The sequence below is a fragment of the Falco peregrinus genome, chromosome 7 (genome assembly GCF_023634155.1).
Source record: "Falco peregrinus isolate bFalPer1 chromosome 7, bFalPer1.pri, whole genome shotgun sequence".
NCBI classification, from domain to species: Eukaryota; Metazoa; Chordata; class Aves; order Falconiformes; family Falconidae; genus Falco; species Falco peregrinus.
In genome coordinates this window covers 84,479,661-84,500,990 of record NC_073727.1, presented here as the reverse complement: position 1 = coordinate 84,500,990, position 21,330 = coordinate 84,479,661, and the positions used below count along the sequence as shown (strand labels likewise).

The following is a 21,330-nucleotide window of genomic DNA, read 5'->3' as shown; positions in this document are numbered from 1 at the left end:
TGGAAAATAAGGGCATAAAATATTGGTAATTATTGTAGTTTTGCTATAGGTGCAGTAATTGTAACAAATTAGTTAAAATCGAGAGGCCAAAAGAAATCAACAAAAACTGGGTGTGAGATGGAAGTACAGCTGAACCCAAGGGACTGCTACCACAGTACTTTTTTGGAGTTCAGACTAAACTGATATATATTTGGGCCGGTTCTTGTAATATTCCGTTGAACTTTCTAAAATATTTTAGCTTAAGGTCGGTGTTAAAATTTGCTGCAATTTTAACTAAGACTCTAACCTGTAAGATTTCAGTCGTTACATGCTTTTTAAAGATGAGTGTCCCAAACGGTCAAACGGTTTGGGTTGGTTTGAAATGTAGTCAGGCTTAGTTCTGGGTTTTAGAAAGTTTTTATGGATATGTGTAGCCTAATCAAAACGTTACTGCTGAAACTACTTCAGTTTTTAAGTTTCCTAAGAAATCTGTCAAATAATGTTATCAAGGTATTCAATGATCCCAACCACTAAAATAAGTACACAAGGGAAATGAGCAAAATACCAGTTAAAAAAAATCATTACCAGCCTCTTATTATGAGAATAATGTGTTATTCCAAAGAATTGGAATTTGTTTAATACAAAACTAGACACATTTTCACTAGACAACGATTGATATATTTTGCATGTGAATTTATAAACAATGATCATAAGATTTTGAAGTGGTGAAAAGTAATATCTGACCAGGGAAGTCAGTTCTGTGACAGGTTTACTTGTTTAGCAGCGAAACTGTTACTTTGAAGCACCAAATCAGACCTGAAATTCTCCATCTGCTGTTGCAGCTTCAGATGTTTCCCAGTGGCCATCGAAGTCCAGCTTGTTGGTTGTGAGGGCAGAACAACAGAATAAATTGTCACGCACAAGTGGGATAGTTTTTGTCATTAGCGAACACTGAACAGTTGTCATTTAAATGCCATTTTAAGAGGTGGACACATTTTGCGTACAATCAGAAGTAAACTACGCCTATTCACATTGCTGATTACAGTAGAAAGAAAATCATTGTAGTTGACATGGTATTTATTTGGAAGATAATTTTGTCACCTTTTATTAACAAATATTTTGCTTCTAAATGCTCATACTTGGTGCAAATGTGCAAATAGCTATCTGAAAGCTTTGTGCTGTATGCCTTGCTCAAATTTCCCATTGTTTATCACAACAAGCTGAAAACTCCTGTTTTCATGTGGCTGAGATACGAGTAGCATGGAAGCAGGTGAGCAGCTGGATGAAAGCGTGGGGAAGAAGGGTGTGTGCAGATGCGCGTGCCCCGCTGCGCCTCGGGGTGTGGGAAGCTGAACAAAATGATGTCTGATGCAAACTCTCTTCTCTCTCCCGAAAATCCCACTTTGCAGTACTTTAGGCCATTCAGCGGTGGCTCAGTCCCAGTAAGGCTGAGCCCAGAGTCTTGCATGTGGGAGCTGCAGACCCCAAACGGGACAAGGGCAGGACAGGAGTGGATGCTTGTGGATTGCTGGGATCTTCCCACTGTTGTCCTGGCACCTGATGCTGCCATCAGTGCTGCACTTAAGCAGTTTGGTTGGCATCGATGGACTCATCTGTTTAAAATAAGCACCTGATTTCAGACCCAAGAGGTTTTTGAACACCAGTGCAGGTACCCTTTGTGCCTCCAGCTGCAGCTCTCCCTAGGCATGATCTTTCCTGCAGGTCTCTCAGCACTGCACTTGCCCTTGCTCTATATGATGGTGAGCCGAGGCATACATAAGCCAGCCGTATTAATCACTGAACAAATAACTGGCAGGAATATTACAGACAATGTGGATGTACGAGAATCCAATCACATGGATTATTTTGCATTAATGAGTCTTCATGCTTCTCCCTCAGGTGATGCTCTGAGAGATTACTGATTCACTGTGAGATCCTGAGGAAGACACCGTATACTCTAGCAGGCAATAAACTCAAGCCCATTTGTAATTTTTTTTGTTGTTTTTAACAGTCAAATATTAAAATCAAAATTTAAGCAAAAATGATTTAAATATAACTTCTGTGAATGGTAGGAGAGTAGTCTGTGAAAAAATTGAGGCTGAATAAATCACTTGCCTTTCAACCCAAATCACATTATTTTTAATTTCTTCTGCTATTTTAGTAATTGTAGGGCACATTACTCATGCTGTGCCTCTATTTAATTCTCTTAAAAGTAAAGGTTTCTAAGTAATCGTATCATAGAATCATAGAATGGGTTGGGTTGGAAGGGACCTTAAAGATCACCCAGTTCCAAGCCCCTGCCATGGGCAGGGACACCTTCCACCAGACCAGGTTGCCCAAAGCCCCATCCAGCCTGGCCCTGAGCACTCCCAGGGATGGGGCACCCACAGCTGCTCTGGGAAGTTGGAAGAAAATGTCTGGTTTGTAAGGAATTAAAAATGGCTTCAATAACTTATTTACTGTCTTTCTGTCAATTCTCTCACTCAGAGTAATGCTTGTGATGTGAAAGCCTTCTTGCTATTTTTTTCTAAGATTAAATACTTTCTGTTTACCACCTGCATGTTTTAAGATAGATCTGTACTGTTTCAGAGTGTTATACCTACCTTTATGTGCCAAAATACAGGAGATGTAATTTCAGTTGCTGTCTGCTGATACAATTTCCACTGAAAGCAGTAGTAGGTTTCTGTGTGTGTTTGGAGTGGAGCACCATCTGCAAAACATTTGGTCTTGTGAACAGCAAACTCTGCTAGAACAGCTTTTTTCTTTTTACTGCTAACATTCTTTACTAAAAACTAGGGAAAATTCACATTCCATACCAAATTTTTACATCGGGGAAGCCAAGGCAAAATAGCTGCTCTACCTGACCCTGCTTGGGAAGGCGGCTTGGACTGGGTCGTCTCCAGTGGTCCCAGGTAACCTTGATGGTGCTGTCATCTCTGTGCCCTCAGGACATGGGTGTCGGAGATGTCACCAAACGCTGTACACAGGCAGCTGAAGCCTGGGTGAAACACCTCTGCTCTGTACGTGGATGCTCGCTGGCAATCTTGTATGACAGGTTTAACTCAGACGTTTTGACATCAGCCTGCCAGCCTCCTGGCTTGTTACCTCCTAGCCCTGCAGCTCTTGCATTAGGAACTGCTCTGTCACTGAGACAAACTGAGTGGTTTCCTTGGTTCCTTTTCAGCAGGCATGGTGAGCTCTACAAATGGAAGATAGTGTCTCTCTCTTTTCAGAATTGACTTCTTCATTAAAGTGAAATTTGAGTAGGATACGCCCTAAGAAGAAGCATTTTTAACGTCTTCACTTTTGTCCTTGTTAGTAGTTATTGAGAGCAAATGATGGTGCTTTAAACGTCAGTGAAAACTGGCTTAAAGGATGCTATTGTCTAAATACTGGAAATTTTCCATGTTCCAATGAGCCAGGGCAGCACAAGTTGTTGAAGTAAATAGATGGACAGTGATCTCACTTGTCTGAGTACTTCACAGTTTAAATAACGTTTAAAAGGTTTTTTAAAAGAACATCATTAGCATTGCAAGATTCCTAGTAGATACATGGTTGGTGTTGTTAGTTGATGGTTCTTTGCACAGTTAATATTAGGATAAAATAATACAAACATGATAGCTATTGAAGCAGAACAGTGGGTTATTTTTTGTCTTGAAAATGAATGGGTCTGGCTCTGGCAAATCATTCTCTCATTCACAGTCTTCAAATAGTTCTATTTGTGTCTATTAGAGTGTAATTAATGCAGTTATTTATTGAGCAACTGTCAGAAGAATTTAAGTAGCTTCTGGAGCAAAACAGCTCTGGCTCTATACAATTTCTCAAAGTCTGCTTTTTCAAACAAACGCATCCCATTGAATTGCTGTTATGTGGTTAAGAACAATACATAAAAGCTGGTTGTGTAGGTGAATGATACCTTAGGAATATAGTTAAATCATCAAATTCATGTTTTTAAGAAGTGAATATAAAGAAGTTCTACTCTGTTGCTGGATGAAAAGAATACATCTTTACAGTCTGAATATTTAAGATCACAAAATGCTGTGCTGTGCTCTTGCAGGTGAAGAAGGTGAAGGACTAATTGAAAAACAATGTTATCTAGATATACAATAATGAGTATTTTATAGAAGTCATGCAAAAAGTCTGCAATGACAAAGTCCATGAAGTGTTGCTTTTACTGTGAAGTACTCTTAATTTTCATTTGAATTAGTTTGAGGTCCATGTTATGGTTTCCAAAATGAAGTAGAGACTTTTGAATTATTAGCAAAGCAACAAGCTATAATTGCTTCTTGTGCCATGTAAAATTGGTTTTAAAGTTTTGCTATGTAAGGCTTATAATGTTTTGCTCAGGTTATTTTAACAATGGAATGTATTTTGTGTTGAATGAGAGCAGTTGGGGAACTGCTTCATTGGGTTGCTTTTTGTTGTACAAAGGTCTGACTTCATTGCCCAGGTCTAGAATCTGAGTTTACCTGATTGGCATTCTGACAAAGTGAAAGCAGAATGTTTCAAGCAAAAAATGTTCCTTGTGCAAAAGTCTTTATATGCTCAAAGTAGCAACGTAGAGATTACACACTTTGGCAGCAAAAATCAGGCTCTCAGAGGGCTGGGAGAGTCCAGATTTGTTGGAGAAAAGTTAATAGGATGGCATCTCTGTGCAGGTTTTTTCTCTTTTCCTTTTTCATTCGCCTTCAGTCTGTACTGCTATGGACAACTTGTCCATTTTTACTCTCACCACTGTGTTGTGTTGCAATTTATAAAATATATGCTGTATGCAAGCTCTGGAACCTGTTTCAGATGCAGAAGGGCAGGTGGGGCAACGTCTGTGTGATCTGTCCCCTGCCCGGAGGTGGATCAAGAGCGTTATGGCTTTCTGTGTTGCAAGTTATTGAGCAGCAGCCCGGGGTTCCCCACTTCCCCAGTCCTACATGTGGTGGAAGGAACGTGCTGATACCTGAAGTCGGTTCTGTGGGCGGCTCTGGCTGTATTTGAAAATGCACCAATCCAGCTGCATTGCATTGTTTTGCCAACAGAGATTGCTGGAAGTAAAACACAAGGTGTGGGCAGAGGGAGTCCATCTGGGAGTTCCTGCAACCCATGGGGTTGTTTGGACCAGCTCTTCTGACTATAGTGCTACCTGGATGAGGCTCGTTGAAGTGCGCAGTGTCCATCGTCAAAGGGGCAATGCAGAGGCATGGACTTCAGTCGAAGCTCTTAGGCAGGGCTGAGCATAGTGCGGATACCATATTTACTTTTATTCTTGGATGTGCAGCATCTGGAGCACTGCAGCTTGCTGAGGCTTGCACCAAAATAATCTACCTACCCTAGTTGTCTTTTTTTTTAAAAAAATATTTTATTACTATCATTATCATTATTACTTATTTTTAAATAATAACACCTATAGTAAAGATTCCAGAGCATCTGAATCTTTGTCTCACTGGAGTTATGTGCCTTTTACTCTTCCAAACCCCATCCTTTCTATTCTGAAACCTTATTCCCCTGCGGTCATATTTTCAAATGCCAGGCTTACAGCTGCTGTCTTTCAGGTTAGTTTCATCACTTTCCTGCTCTTAAGGCTAATTCACCTTGTAGACTGTACTGTTATTTAAGTGCCCTGAACTTACTTGTCTCTGCTACGTAGATGCTATTTTAAACTGTAGTAACTGTTAAAGCACTGCCCTTACCAACAGGGATTGATAAGCAGCTTTGATGGACTTGGGCATGTGAAAGTGCTACCCAGGCGGCCGAGGCTGGGTAAGGAGTGCCACAAAACAGCATTTTCAGAAGGGAGACTTAAAATAAGACTTAATCCTGGTTTGCTCCTATAGCTGAAGATTGACTGTTGAGACCCCTCGATATTTCCCGTTTACAGTGATTATGAACACTGTATTTTGCTGTATTTTAATTATTTCCTTACATCCCTGTGCCAAATGGGGCTTCTGAGTCACTATTAAAATTTATGATAAGGCTTCCATTATTCTTTTAAGTATAGCTAACTGGAGTTGGCAGATGTTAGCATCTCTCTTCCAGAATACTTGAAGTCACTTTCTTCTAAAAGGTAACTATTTATAATCAGTCATTTAGGAGACCATACGCCAAGCATGAAACAACAGTTTATAAATAAACTTTTATGTCTTTTCTGAGTTAATATTTTCTTCTCCAATGTCCTTCATGTACTGCTAGTACTTACCTGTTTTATGGACTATATCTTGCTTCATGTACATGTCCAGGCTTTCAGAGGTGTTACCGGTACGTACTCTTTTCTTAATGCTCCTGTCCTATTTTTGATATTGGGTTTTGAATTAATCTTTTTTTTTTTTTTTTTCTTCTTACAAACTTTTCTGTTTGCATATGGGTTGAATATGCGATGTCTAGAGAATGTAAAGCCCAGGTTTCTGTAATACTGATGAATTCAGGATGAAGGTCAGCAGCAGTTGCAATTTCGGCATCAACTATATTATTTACTGAAAGAAATGCCTGTGCACTATAAGGTAATGAAATTCACCCCTGTACAGGGGGAAAGGTAAAAAAATAAATAAATCCGTGAACAGCTGCATTTCTTAAATCAGTCCACCAGCTGTATTTATTAGACCTCAGAGGTCTTGGAATGGATGTTACTATGCAAAGGAACTTGGTAAGGTAAGATGTAATTAAAAGTTTGAGTGTATTTTATATGATGATGGGATACCGTATTAAACAGCTACAATAGGAAATGTTGTTATTTCTTGGTGAAAAAATAGCAGAACATTGGGGCGGGGGGGGGATATAAGTACTCTTAGTTTCTAGTACAATGTCTGTATTGTACCACTTTTTATAGTCTCGACAAAAATAGGAGGGAATTTCAGCAGGGACTAGGGAAATAGTTTACCTCTTTCTTACAAAGTGCAGGAGTTTGGGGAAGTCTAGGCTCAGAAATAGACTGAGGCTGGTCCCTGAGATTTTTTTATTGTTATTATTATTGTTAAGCTTGTTGATGTAGGCCGCCTGGGGAAGTGAAGTCACTTCTAATGTAATTCGATGTACAGTTCATAATTCAAATAACAGTTTTGAACATGTAAGGTTGTGAGAAAAGTTTGAACTTTTTTCATTAAAAAATATTTGGCATTTTCTGAGGCATGTTAGATTGCCTCCTGTTATTAAAAGAAGAGGAAAGAAAGGATTTTTCTGTTACTATGACACATTTTTCTAAACTGTTCTTTAATAGAAAATAGACAAATACATTGTTGGTGGGACTTTAGTTCCTTGAAGGATAATAAACAAGCATGCCATTTAATTCTGTTTACTTTGTTTTCATAGATCAGTGATCTAATAAACCAGAGCCAAATTATGTGATGCAAAATGACCTCCACATAGCTGGTAAAATCTGCTAGAATGTAGTGAGCTCAGTGACACAAAATAGATCCACCCTTTGTTGGGTGGGTCTCGGTGCCCTAGTGTTGGGTTCCCCCTCACTCTTCAGGGCTCTGGTCTTACTGGTGGTGGGACAAGAAAGGTGGCATAGTTAATTCTTTACATAATTATTCCTCTGCTGAAGTTTCATATATTGTCTGACTGTTTCAAGTGGGCATAGGTAGAAGTGATCCCTTTGGCTAGACGGGTATAAACCAGTGCTGAACTGGAGGCTGACGGGCCAAAGTGACTGAAGATGAGCCCTTCTGCATTATGTGCTCAGGCAGGTTCCACGTTGATCTGCATTGTGCTAGGTTCAAAATGAACACATTAATTTGAAGACTAATCTGCTGCTGCAAGCTTCAAGTAATTTTCAAGTCACATTTTGCTTATTGGCCTTTTAAGCCTCAGCAGGTCTCATTTTGTTGGCTTTTAAGAAAAGATATGTGTAACAGAGTTGTCAGTTTAAATAGAAAGGACGGTACCATGTCGTAAAAACCTATGCTTGCTTTTACAGTGAGCTTGCCAAGCTGGGCTGCTCTGCAAGTGTGTACAGGAGAACTTAAGCCCACTTTCCCATGAGATGGCTTTGTCAGATATTTGAATATGTGCATGCTGAAAAACAAGCACCATATTTTTCCTCATCTTTTTTTTTATTATTATTTTTAAACAAAACCCTATATTTAAGCAATATTTTCTGTATCTTGCTTCTTTCTCCATGTGCTGAAATGTTACTTGCCCATGTGCAGTAGCAGCCCCATCCTGAAGCACTGTGTCAGACAAGATGCACATCACATGGGCTGTCTCTTGCTCTGCATCCAGCAGAGCAGGGTCTGCGTCACTGCCATGACAGCAATTATTACTAAGATTATACTCAAGTGTATAATTTTGTCTTATTTCTGGACTGAAATACATAATCCAAATGAAATTGTGTAGCTTGCCTCTTTCTTGACGCTTCTCACGGCTGTGCTATGCCAGCCAAAAAGAACTATAATGTCTGCTAGGTAGCTAATGGTTGGCTACCTTGTCAGCTTGTGTCACCCTGTCCCACTTGTAATAACCTCATGGGTTGGTGCCTTTCCTGAACATAGCATGACCTCATGAAAAATTAAAAATACATAATGCTGCCTTTTGGTGGTTGTCTGCAGGTAGAATTGCCAGCAAGTTCAGTCTTAGTAACGTAGGTTGAATATTCTTGTGGCTGACGCCGTTGCAAGCTGGGGTTCCTCTTGCAACTTGGTGCAGCTTCTCGCGGAGGACACCTTAAAGGAGAAAAGTGCTTTAACTAAGGGAATGAGAGATGATGAAAATAGATCCAGATAAAAGAATAAAAGATTCTTACCTCTTATTCTGTGCCCTTAAATCTAGGGTTTTCTTCTCACTCAGGGCCATTTGTCCAGAAACGTGTCATTAATCTACAGGAAGAATGGAGGGAAGGGGCGAAGGAGGGGAGTGAAATGCTTTTGACATGAGTGTTTACACTTCAGCCCCTATTTTTCATTGTAGTTTGAATGTGATCCTGCTTGGACAGATTTCTGAAATGCGCTCTCAAAGCTTATTCAAAGGTCCTTACAAATGTTTTAACAAAAATTCCTTCTGGAGTAGCCACCCTGCCTTTATTTTTCTCTGCCGGGGATTTTATTCATGGAGACCTCTCTCCTTAGCTTGCAAGGAAGAGGTCATTTAACCACGCTGGGCTGAGCTCCAGCTCTTCAGAAAATCAATACAAAATCTTGCTTCATTTAACACAAATCTATTAGGCCAGTGTGAATTGGAGGGTGGGGGCAAGGAGAGGGGTGATGGCTCTAGGTGGCTTTCCTCCTGCGCTCTTCGTTTCTTCCTTTCCTTTCACATGCTCGTCTCTCACAACTGACTGTCTCCGAGGCTAGCAATTTTGCTAAGCTGTATTTTATGATTTGACAGTTTACACAATGTTTTATAAAGTGTCTTACTGTACAACACATGAGAAAGGAAGCATCCACATTTATTTTGCTTTGCTGCTTTATGGCGTTTCACTGTTAGGGCCATCTTTTTTCAGGTAGCTGGCTCACAAATAGAAATGCTTCTATGTTGTAAATACCACAACTTCTGAAAAGTGCTGTAAATATTAACCCTCCTGCCCCTGAGGATGGTCATTTCCGCTGGGGTGTAAGAATTAGTCTGCTGACAGGCATTACTTATTAAGAAACAACTGATGTAATCATCTGGTATGTTTGTTCTGAGCAAGGGGAATAGGCACAGAAGAGGAATTAATTGGGAATGGCAGGATCAGAGAATTCCCAGTTCTAGGGGGAAATGCATAAAATGAAATTTGAACAGTTAAAAATATCTGACCAGAAATGGCTGATTATTTTTTTTTTCCTTTATACAGTGCATATGTATGTTCCCTTTTAGAGCATGCCAGTTTTTATTTAATTAGCTACCTGAGGTTGTGGTTTCTCTTTCTGAATCATTAGCTTTAAGATTAAGAAATACTTTGGTTAATTGCAGTGTCTCTTACACTGCCTTTTGTCCAAAATAATAATTTATGTTGTCTATTTTTGACATGAAAGAGGGGAGGAAGACACTTAAATGTGGCATTCACTATAAAATTCAACATTAACAATATAGAATATGTGATAATTTATATGTACAAATACATATATAATCTAATATGTATGAAATATATAAACATATGAAATGAAATACAATGTTTGGAGTAATTTTGGTGTCTTGACTAATATACTTTTTAAGGCTGCAGGATATTTTTTGCTTGACTTGGAATAATTGTGGTCATATCTGATAAGCATTTCCCTGAGTTACTAGTTTTATTTAGGTGCACATGGTCATGTACCCACTTCTGTGAGATGGGATATATTATAATAGACTTAGATTTAATTTAATTTTCAGTATTCTTCTCTGATTTTTACGTTATAATTTTTATAATACATGGATGAAATCCTTTAGAATAATTCCAGATGACAACTCCTTATACTTACTAATGCATAGTTTAATGACAGGAAAGCATCTTTGGCATGCACTTCTTCATTGATGTTTTCTTCATGGTTTTTGAGAGTGAATGTAGTGGGAGAATATTTTCCCACTATCTTGCATGAGCAACGTAGATAAGAAATGGAATTCAGTCTGAGTGGACCTGGATGTATGTCTGCATGTCAAGTAAAATAAATGAAGAATGAAATGCTGAAGAGTAGGATAAGATACTGTATTGATTTTTCTTCTATAATAAATAAAAAATGAAATGAGAATTATACTTTTCTGTCATTTTGTTTTATACTCTTCTGTACTGATGGAACTAAAGGCCAACTTACAAACGCTCTTCAAAGTAAAAATTTGGTAGGCTCATCACTGTAGCATGTGCTGCATGCTTTCAAATCAAAGAGAGAAGTAATGGACTGTTTTCTGACACTGAATGCTCTTAAATTATTTTATCTAATGACAAAGGACGGTTTTGCTCATAGATTAAAACTTAGGCCTGTTCTTGTCTGTGAAAGTTAGGATGGCTGGGGCACTAGTGATCACTGTCATACGATGAACATGTTTTGTGGTCTGGGACAATTAACAAACACATTTGAACACATCAAGTGCTCAGTAAGCTTTAAAATCAAACTTGGCAATTTTCAGAAATGACTCTTACAGGCTCTTGCTGGTCAGTGGAGCTTTACTGAGTGACATGTTCTCTGACTAATACTAAATGCAGACGTTTAATTTACTCATTCACACAAAATCGAGCACTTACTATTGAACTGAATCTATGTACTTTGCAAACATTTGCGTAGAGTTAATTTATTATTTAATAGATTTATACTGAAATATTTAATTGCCTGCTTATATGAAAAGTATTTTTTTATTTGCAGAGGTCTTTTTATTACTATCCATGACCGAGGACACATTGCTACATTGCTTAAGTCCTGGCCAGAAAATATTATCAAGGTAAGTTCAGTTTTAGTTGCATGACAAAGCTGACATCTTTCTGCACCCAAGGCAACTTGGTTAAGATGTTTTTATAAGCTTTTTATCAATTAGATTTTGGTGATTTCTTAGCTCATTTTTTAAAGAAACGCCATTGCAGCCAAACTTTGAGGGCTTTAAAACCTTGTTTGTTTAGGTATAGGCATCCTATACTGATTAATCCGTCAATTACATTGAATATTATCCTTTGAAAAAAAACCCTGATTGTTTTTCTGCGTTTCGGGGAATCACAGAGTGGTTGAGGTAGGAAGGCACCTCTGGAGATCATCTAGTCCATCCTTCCTGCTCAAGCAAGGTCAGCCAGGGCAGGTTGCTCAGGGCTCTGTCCAGCCTGTGGGTTTTGATTTCCAAGGGCGGACACTCCACGAGATCTCTTGGCGACCCCTTCTAGCGTTTGGGTTAATAGTTCTCCACGCATGATACCTGATGGGCTTTCTCACAAAAAATACTAAATTTCCAACTAAAATGGTTTTTCACAGAGTTTGACAAGGAGATTAGTGTGTTGTCAGCTGCTTGCCATACTGACCACTTCTATCCTGTACTACGAAAACCCTTCCTTTATAGCACAGACAGTTTTGTGGGGTTTGCTGAGTTGTTGTATTTCTGTCAATGAAAACACATACTTCCTCGTATGTATAAGTATGATGGAGTGTGTTATTTGCTCAAGGGAAGAAGAAATACATCTTTGAAGGGTAAGAACGAGGTGGCTGTAGACGGCCCTGTCAAAGGCCAGCAGGAGTGGCTGGCTCAGGTTCTGCTGAAAACAGCCATGACAAAACCCAGGAGTCTGGGGTTCTTCTTTTTTTGTGGATAACTTCCTTTCCCTTCCTATTCTGTTCTCATACTGTTGACAGAAAAATGTAAGAGGGAACAATGCCAGTTCCCTTGTAATGTAATACTAAATATTTCTCCTGTGTATTCTTAAAAAACTTATATGAAAGTCCCTTTTCCAATGAAGCAAGGGTCTAAAAGAGTGTAACAACTGCCACAAAATACAATAAAACTGTTCTGGGCCTTTGTTGTCCTATTGATTTTTTTTGGTACCTGTTAAAACTCATATTAAAAAATCAAAAAAATGATGGTAAGAAGATAATGGAATACTTAGTACATAGAAAGGAATACTTAGTACATAGAAAGAAAGAAGTGATTTTTACAGTGCTTTTGTTTCTTTCTCCAGGCTATTGTGGTGACAGATGGAGAGCGTATTCTTGGTCTGGGAGACCTTGGCTGTTATGGAATGGGCATTCCTGTTGGTAAACTGGCACTTTATACGGCATGTGGAGGAGTAAAACCTAATGAGTGTCTACCAGTGATGTTGGATGTGGGAACAGATAACGAGGTAAATACTTTTCTGGGGTGTAGTGAGCGTTAGCTTTTTGAAGGGAAGTACATAAAAGTTGAATAGTAAAAGGTTGTTTTTCTGTGTTATGGTACCGCCTTTGGTTATGTGCAAACTGAAAACTCCTATGCAAAAGGTATCAGCCTAATGGACAGTACAAATACACTCATCCTAATGCACAGTGTAGATTGGTAAGGCTCAAGTAATTTAAGGACGCAGTTGTCTGTAAAAACGTGCTGCATAATTGTACACATTAAAAAGCGGTAAGGGAAATTAGATTTCAAGAAGATGGGGACAGTAGAGTTAAAAGTTCAATTTAAGGCAGCATTCTTTCTCCACTTCTGCTGCAGAATTCCTCTGCAGTGACTTCAGATGGGAATTCTGACTGTGCCCCTCATTTTGGTGAACAGCTTGAAGCTATAGCCTGATCTGTGCTGGGAATGTGAGTCTATGTACTTCAGTTGTACGTTGACTTTAGCTATAGAAAGCACTGCAATGTTATGAGTTTTCCCCAAATGAGGTCCTAGTGCTTCAAGTAAGTGGACCTTGCCCTCTTTAACTTGGCTTCCCATTTGTGTGAAGTGCAGAGATTTAAAGTTGTTGAACATTGGCTCTGTTGTTTCCAGGGCTCCCGGGATTACTAGTTAATTACTTGGCCCCTGTTCTTCCTTCTTTTTTTTCTGAAAGAATACTTGAATTAGTGACTCTGAATGATGTCAAATTAACTATCACCAGCAATATCATTGTGCTTTAGCAGAAGTAAACAAATGTTATATTATAAATGATGCAAGTATTAAACTTTGTGCATGACAAATGTATCAGAGGTTTATGTGTATTATAAGTAAATAAAGCATTCCTGTACCAGTAAATTTAGCTGGGACTTCTGGATTGTTGGGTTGGGTGTGTGCATCTTCAGCTTTATACACACACCTCCACCCCTGCCCAGCCGGGATAGCTTAGACAATACATCATGAAAGCATTAATGAACGGCGGAATAGCCTGCTACCCTCTCTTTATCCCCCAAGACCCCGCTTCCGAAAGCAAACTTCTTTGTGAGATGTATCTGACCACTGTAGCGCGTAGCCATACCAAATCACATACAAGTCTCATTAGCTATAAAGTGTTTTTATTTCTGGTTTGAGCAGCTGGGCTGGTTCTTTAATCTGTTACTGAATGTTTCTAGGCAGGTAATTGTATTCTGATACTGCAGTAGGCTTTAAATTTTGCTTTTTTGCTTGAATTTAATTGTAATTTTCAGTTTTTCATAGCACGTTATTTTCTGGAAAGATATCTTACACACACAAATAGCTAAACAAGCTTACCCATACCAGTAGCTCAACTCTCATGTCACTCTTCTTGTGACTAAGCAATGAGTTCAATGCGTATGAAAGAGCGGCAAACCTAAAGTATTACAAGATGCATAAAAATCATGTGAGCTGGGGTTTGTTGATGCTCTGAAACACCTGCCTTCGGATCAGGAGAATGCCTTTTTGTTGTTTCACTTTAGAATATGACTTCTGATTTTACAACCGTATTACGAACTGCTTCAGTTCAGTTGTACAGTGCAGTTAGAGGCTGAGCCTGTTTGAGTCCCCAGGCAGCACGGCAGTTAGCAGGGCAGCACAGGACTGCTTCTGCCGGGCTGCTTTTTGTGTCTGCCCTGGCGCGTATCGAGCTCAGACATACGTGTGCTGGCCAACAGCCTAAAATACCCAGCTAAATTTACTGGTACCAGAGACCTTAAACTAAGTTTGAATGAATGGGGGGTTGAGTAAAGAGTTATTTTTGTTGTTTTTTTCCAGTGCTGTAGCAGATGCAAGGAATTATATTAGCTTACGTATCAGTGCCGTTTATGCTCATCTTGGTTTTTGCAGGGGTGAGGAGGAGTCGGCAGCATGAGAGAAATCAAGGCTGTGCATCATGGTTAGGTTATGGTCGAGTCCAGAGGCAGCACAATTGCTCTTGCAGGGTTGTGCTAGACTACATTTCGAAACGTAGATGTTTGGTGGCTTTTTTTCCAGTAGGAACTGGTTGCTCAGATGCTTAAGCATTTATTCAACAGCTGTAACTGGGAATGAGACCTCTGAATTCTGCTGCTGGGTTATGAACAGGTGGGACTTTATTGCTGTACCCCTTGACTGAAGAGATTACATGGGCCTGATAGTGTTAATTAATGGGACTGTGGGTGTAGTTCCCTGGCTACTTCAAAGTCAGGGATCCTAGGGCACCAGCTCTCTTAATTTCTGCCTTCTAACACCCTCCCGGTCACCCAGCAGCATACCTGTGTCCCCTCCCTAATGCTGGTGTTCATGTAACCAGGTGGTGAGCCACTGCAGAAAACTGAAACGACTGAAAAGCAATCACATTTTTCTGGCTAAGCTGATGTATTAGGTCAAGCTGCTGTGGAATTGCACTGCAATTCCTTATCTTAAAATCTAAACCTCTTGGACAAATAACTGTATTTTTATGCTAGATTTTCTTACTCTGACCAGGGTTTTCCATAATAAGATACAATAGAAATCACTCATATCTTGAGCACATATAAATAGTAATTATGCTGAACGTGTTTTTTTAAATGTGCAGATGTTTTCCATTTAGATTAGTTCCTTCTCCCATTCTGTGGGGGCCTCTTTAAAATAAGTTTTAAAACGTATTTTTGGCAACTATAATACAGTTGTGCACAACCTGCAAATTCTCTAGAAAATTAAGTCTTACTCTAAAGCAGATTGCAAAAAAACCTTCACAAATTCTCATCCTGTGTTGTTTTGCTGTATACAGGACTCAAAACAGAAACTCTGAGGAGCAACTCACTTGATTTCTGATGATTATTAAAAGCCTTATTACCATTAGTGTTAGCAGAGGGATTATTAGCTGGCGTATTATCCTGCTACTTATAAAACAAAGGAAAGAGAAGAGAAGCAAAGCATTTTTGTACAGTTGCCTAGATAATAAGCAAGAGAAATGGAAACTAATTGTTTATGGGTAAGAATGGACTTAGTAGAAAGACTTGCGTGACTAAACTAGTAAATTACTCCATGTAATCAGTGTGAGACTGAGAGTCCAGAGAAGTGCTGTTGACTACTGCCAAAAATAACATACCTGTTTTGTAAGGCATTGGCACATTGGAGGCAAGTAATTGCTGATAGGACGTTTTTATCCAAAGCATTTAAAATGTTATTTGGAGTACCATTAGTTATTTACTACAGACAGTCACAGTCTCACTAAAAATGCCTTACCCAGTAGCCGTGCATGTTTCAAGTGTGAGGATGGTGCTTCTTAGGTGGCATTTCAACCCAAGTAAAACATCCTCAGGCACTAGTCTCAGTATGAAAGTGTTGTAGGAAATCCTGAGGTGATGCAATCTCTGTATTCTGGGCATTCATCTAGCATTATAGAGGTAAAGGTTAATCACCTTGAAATGGTTAAAGATACAAACTGCAGAAGAAAAAGAAATGGTTGTCAAGGTACAGGCAGCTACAACTTAATGGAGACCTACCCGAAACACATGTACTCAGCACTGTAAGCAGGATGGTTTAAGGAATGGAAATACTTAAGCCAAGTCAAGGGAAAATGTTTAAATGTTACAATATGAATAATGATTGTTTGCTACTTAAAACATGCTATTAAACTCTCACAAAATAAACAACATTGAGGCAAGCCTGTTGGTTAAAAATCACCCTAGCTTACAGGGATGTGAAAACTGTCAGTTTAAAAACCCCAACCGAACAGCAAAACCCAATAATAGAAACCAAGTTAAAAAACTGGGTTTACAGGCAATAAAAAAGCAAAAGACACTAAAGAAAAGAAACTTAATCCGTATTAATTGTGAACAGTAAGAATGAGATTTTCTGTTGTTCCTGATGCTTTACCTTAATGGTAGTACTTATAATACTGTGGAAGTAATAGATTGTCAGTATAAACGTGGTAGATATTTTTAAAATGTCAGTTTTATCTATCATGGCAAGAAGTCTTTTTTTTCCATTTTGTTAACAGCAAATTAATATGTTAAACCAAAGCTTTAAAAATTTGTCAAGATCCTTAAATCAGAATGTCAAAATAAAGCTTTGGCCAGTTCTTTTTAAAAAAAAACTCTGGTAAAAGCTTTCTGGACCATGCTGAGCTGGCTGGGGAGTAAATACTGGGGTTTTTATTATATCTGGGATGAACTGAGAGGTTCAGGAAGAATGGATTAAAGTTAAGACTGTTATTTAAAATACAATGGTCCTGGTGCTGTAACCTTAGATAAAGAGTTAAGTAAAATCAGAAAGTTTGACTCATCAAGAATTGAGGGTAAAATAGCTATTGCTTGGAATGGGCTTATTAAAAACAAATGTAATCTAATGTTAAAGCGAGTTTGCAGATTTTTGGCTGACTTATTTTTTACCTTCAGTAACACATTTGAATTGATAATGTTCCTTTTAAGAAACTGGACCAATGAAAAAACAAAGCAGGCCTCCTGTGTTACTAAAAAAATGTGATTTAAAACATATATTTCTGTGAGGAATAATAAAATAGTTGTGGTTTTATGGTATTTCAGGGGTTTTTTTTCAGCTCTGCAATGTTTAGTATCTCTATCGATGATTTCGAGGCAATACTTTTAGTGTCCGAGGGTCATAGACGAGACGTGGTTTGGTTAAAATGCTATTATTCAGCCAGAGCAGGAATGGAATCTAGGAAGAGTGATGGCTCATGTTATATAGAAGTCAAACCAGTGGTGAAAGGATTTCTTCTGACCATAAAAATCTTAATCTAATAACGGATGCTTAACAGAGGAATGAGAACTGTGTTTATTTGGTACCTTACAAGAGAGGCTTTGACAAGTTCAGGGCTGCCAGAACAATCCTGGACTGACTGCAATGTGCAAATTCAATACTGGCAAAGGCCAGTTGTGTTGATTTTGGAATGATTAATTGTGTATTACCATTTAAACATAAACCATTGACCATATATGTCAGCTTAGGTAGAAAGCATCCAACTTTTCCAAACAGTACTTCCACACAACACGGAAAAGCCCAGACAGCTGGTAGTGAAAGGACTTTTTAGATAGGCAGCTTTTAGCAGAAGGCATCTTGGTGCTCTGAGCACCAGGACAGTGGCCACAAACCAGCCATCAGGATTGCCCAGGTGCCAGGAGTTACTCTGGCTACAGCTGTGATGATGGCTTCAAAGCAGCTGGACACACAATCCTGTTGCCCTGGGTAGACATGGTTAAATAGCTGTCTGGTCTCAGATGTGTGTATATATATACATCTATGCCATTAAGGTATGGATGAATCGTGACGGTCAGTTCACTTTTTTGCAAGTGTGTCTCTGAAGCCATTCTTTATTCCTATAACTGTCAAATACAGACATTTAAATATTGAACAATGCACAAGAGAGAAACGCGGGGCAGCTACTCCTTCGTCTGCCACACTTCAGGGACTTGTGGGCTGCTATTTCAAGTTATTTCCTGCATGCTTTTCTTCGGAATATTTTTTCCCTTAACTTCCTACAAGTATCTAAATGCAGGAATGTAACAGTTCTCACACTTGCCCTAAATAGGTCAATGAGCATGACTGGGCTGGCAGTTCTGACTCCTCTGGAGGAATGACAGGCATCCATGGTGGAAGACTGAATCCAGAACAGCTGAGGTGCAAATTCAAGCTCAGTTCTTTAACTTGTGCTAGTTAGCTTACTGCATTTCCCCAAATTACTTTGTCATACATAAGAACTGGTACCAGCCTTCCAAAATTCGTATTCTTGAAAAATACCTACCTATGAACGTGCAAACAGAAACTCTTGAGAAAACAGAAACAAACCTGCTGTTATTATTCATATTGCAACCAAAATATAAACCTGGACAGAAGAAAGCTGAGTATAGAGGAAACCTGCAATTTCATATCTTATCATTCTAAAGATATAAATGTATCAAACAAATCATGTAAATTGTGTACAGCTGGAGGGATCTGTAAATACAAGACAGTCACAGTTGGCATTTGTATATAGATGAGTGGCACTTTTACACAGGTTTTTATGTAATAAATGTGTTATGGAATGATTATGCTCTCTGATTTTAAAAATGTCCTTTTGCCTTCCCCTTGAACAATGGTTTTTAGAACTAGAGGCACCATTTCAGTGATAGTTTTGCTGTAAAATAGTAGTAGTATTTCCTGAATTCTATGAGTAGAGGTTGCTCCTGTCTATAAAAAAAGGATCTCTTTTTTTATCTGGTGCATATATGGGAATCTCACTTCTAGGTTATATTCTCTAGTGTGCTCCCTAGTAGTTCTGAGTATTTCTGAAATAAAATGACTCTGTGTGTGATCAAAACAGGAAGTTTCTAGATACACAGCTTCTCATTTAGCTATGTTAAAATGTTACTGACCAAATTAATGTGGTTGACTGAGAGGCTTTTTCCCACGTTCCACAAAACAGTCAGACGAGGGAAGGTTCTCAAAGGTAATGCTGTGGCTCAATGGTGCTCAATTCCAGGCATGAACATTTGTAAAACTATTGATGGAGTAAATCTTCTGTGGTTTTTTTATCATTTGGCTACCATCTGTCTGTGTCGTGCTGGTAGGAGGTAATTGCAATCTCTTTCACCAGTTAAGTTCTGTATTACTTGTGGAATTTTTCCCCCCCTTACATCTTGCTGCTAGATCCTTCCCTGGTAGTAGACTGCCAACACTTGAACGAAGGAGAAAATACATTAATATTCCTTTTCCCTCCTCCTTCCTGGCTTCCAGTTGGCAAGAAAATGTTGTGGTAGGATATTACTTTTCCTAGAGTCAATGTCATAAGCCATTTTTTCTTTTCTTTCTTTTTTTTTTTTTTTCAGTGTTTAGAAGTACTGAAAATTAAAGTACTTTCTGAATTACAGTTCTGTCTAGGCCATTGTGCAGAAGGAAAAAATATAATTTAATTTATGGGAATTGGTAGACTCCTTTTAAGTTTGTTCAGTTATTTGGAGTGGACTGAATATGTGTTAGAGGAGGAAATGGGCGAGTACAATCTGTTTTTATAGATCTGTCTTCTAAAACTGGGGGGTTTAGAATCATCTTTCAGTGTGTTTCAGAAAATTCCACCTCTGAAATGAATATGGCATTGCCCATCCCAACTAAACATGCTTTATTTAAACAACAGGAACACCTGAAACTGTGCCAGTCTCCATATTATACTTGCAGACCTAAAGAATGATCTGGGGAAGGGATGTTTCTTACAAGAGCCACCATTTGTCCTCAGTGCAGGGGCTGTTGGGTGACATGCTTGAGTGGATCACAAGTATCAGACAGCTGATGTTTTTCAGCATTTTTTGGAGAGCTTTCCTTTTCTTACTCTTGAATGCTCTTAGTGAATAGTTACAGTATGTCTGGTGATATGTTCACAACTTGAAAAGTTTCAAAAGTTATTTTGACTTTGTATTTTAACTCAGATGTGTCGAGAGTTTGTAGGTGTAATAATAATCTGGATTTACCATCTGAATACGTTTCTGCCGTATGCTGCTGATTTGTTAGTAACACATTTTGAACTCAGTCTTTTGACTAAGTTGTAGATCGCTTTTTCTGTCAAACGTTATTTTACATTATTCTGTTCTGCAAATTCCTAGCTTTCTATTTCTCAGGTATTGAGTCTTGTGAGCTTGCCAGGTTGCATATTCAATAGAGCACGTAGAAAGTAATGAAACAGGTGAGGAAGAGTAAATGAAATCACAAGCTTTAGGCAACAGACAAGAAATTAGATGTAATAAACTTGCCTCAAGGGAAACTTGAAATAAATTGAAAACTAAAGATTCAGGTATGTGATCTTGTGGAATATTGTATATCCAAAGCAATATCTTGACAAGTCCAGTCTACTCTTAGGAGGAAGTATTGATCAAAATCATTGAATTTTATCAGAATGAGAGGGTAGTTTGCACCAGTTTTTATACATGCTATTGAAAGTACAGCTATTGTAAAATGAGTGTAATATGGTGACAAATTTATTTATTTATTTCTCATTAAGCATCTGCTTTTTAATTTAAAAGTTCAGTTACTGCCAAAGTTGCTCCAGATTCCAGGTAATAGTTTCTACGTGGTATATTCGGTGAAGGACATAGTTAATCATGCGGCCATGCAGTATACATACTGCTAAGGTAATTCATGAAAACCTGAAGGAAAACACCTGTATGATATTTCAATATTCAAATGGAGTGGCATTTTTATTATTACAGAGGAGTTTTAGCTAGATATTAGTGCTTTATCTGCTGTATATTAGAAACATACCATTGGCAAATGCTAACGTCCCTTGAGTCTTCTTTGGACTTTTAAACATAGCAGCATCTTTTTATTGTCTTCACGTATATTAAAATTTCATGTCCTTTGTAAGCAACATGTTATTATTGCTGGTTTTGTCTCCTTAGTATTTTCTGTTTGTTGTAGATGTGAAGTGAGTACTTCACAGGATATGATAAACTTTATTTTATTTTTTCCCCAGAGTAATATGTCAAATCTGTTCCCTCTGTTACAATCCACTACAAACTTAAGCCCAAACCTCTTGTACTTTAAGGATTGAGATCTATGGGATGTTCTAAACCCACTGATAAATAGTGTGATAAGCTGGTTTGAGGTTTTACTTTATGTATTTGGTGGAGGTGGCGTTATAATTTAAATCCTAAAGTCGATTCCATCACTTTTTTTGGA

At 38.5% G+C, this 21,330-nt stretch overlaps 1 protein-coding gene across 1 annotated transcript in view; it reads left to right on the top strand.

Annotated features, from left to right (window-relative positions):
- Nucleotides 1-21,330, top strand: part of ME1 (malic enzyme 1) — a 185,188-nt gene that overhangs the window by 68,456 nt on the left and 95,402 nt on the right. The window contains exons 4-5 of the mRNA XM_055810717.1: nt 11,220-11,295; nt 12,512-12,673. Coding sequence (XP_055666692.1) covers nt 11,220-11,295; nt 12,512-12,673 — 238 coding nt within the window. The remainder of the gene's footprint in view (nt 1-11,219; nt 11,296-12,511; nt 12,674-21,330) is intronic.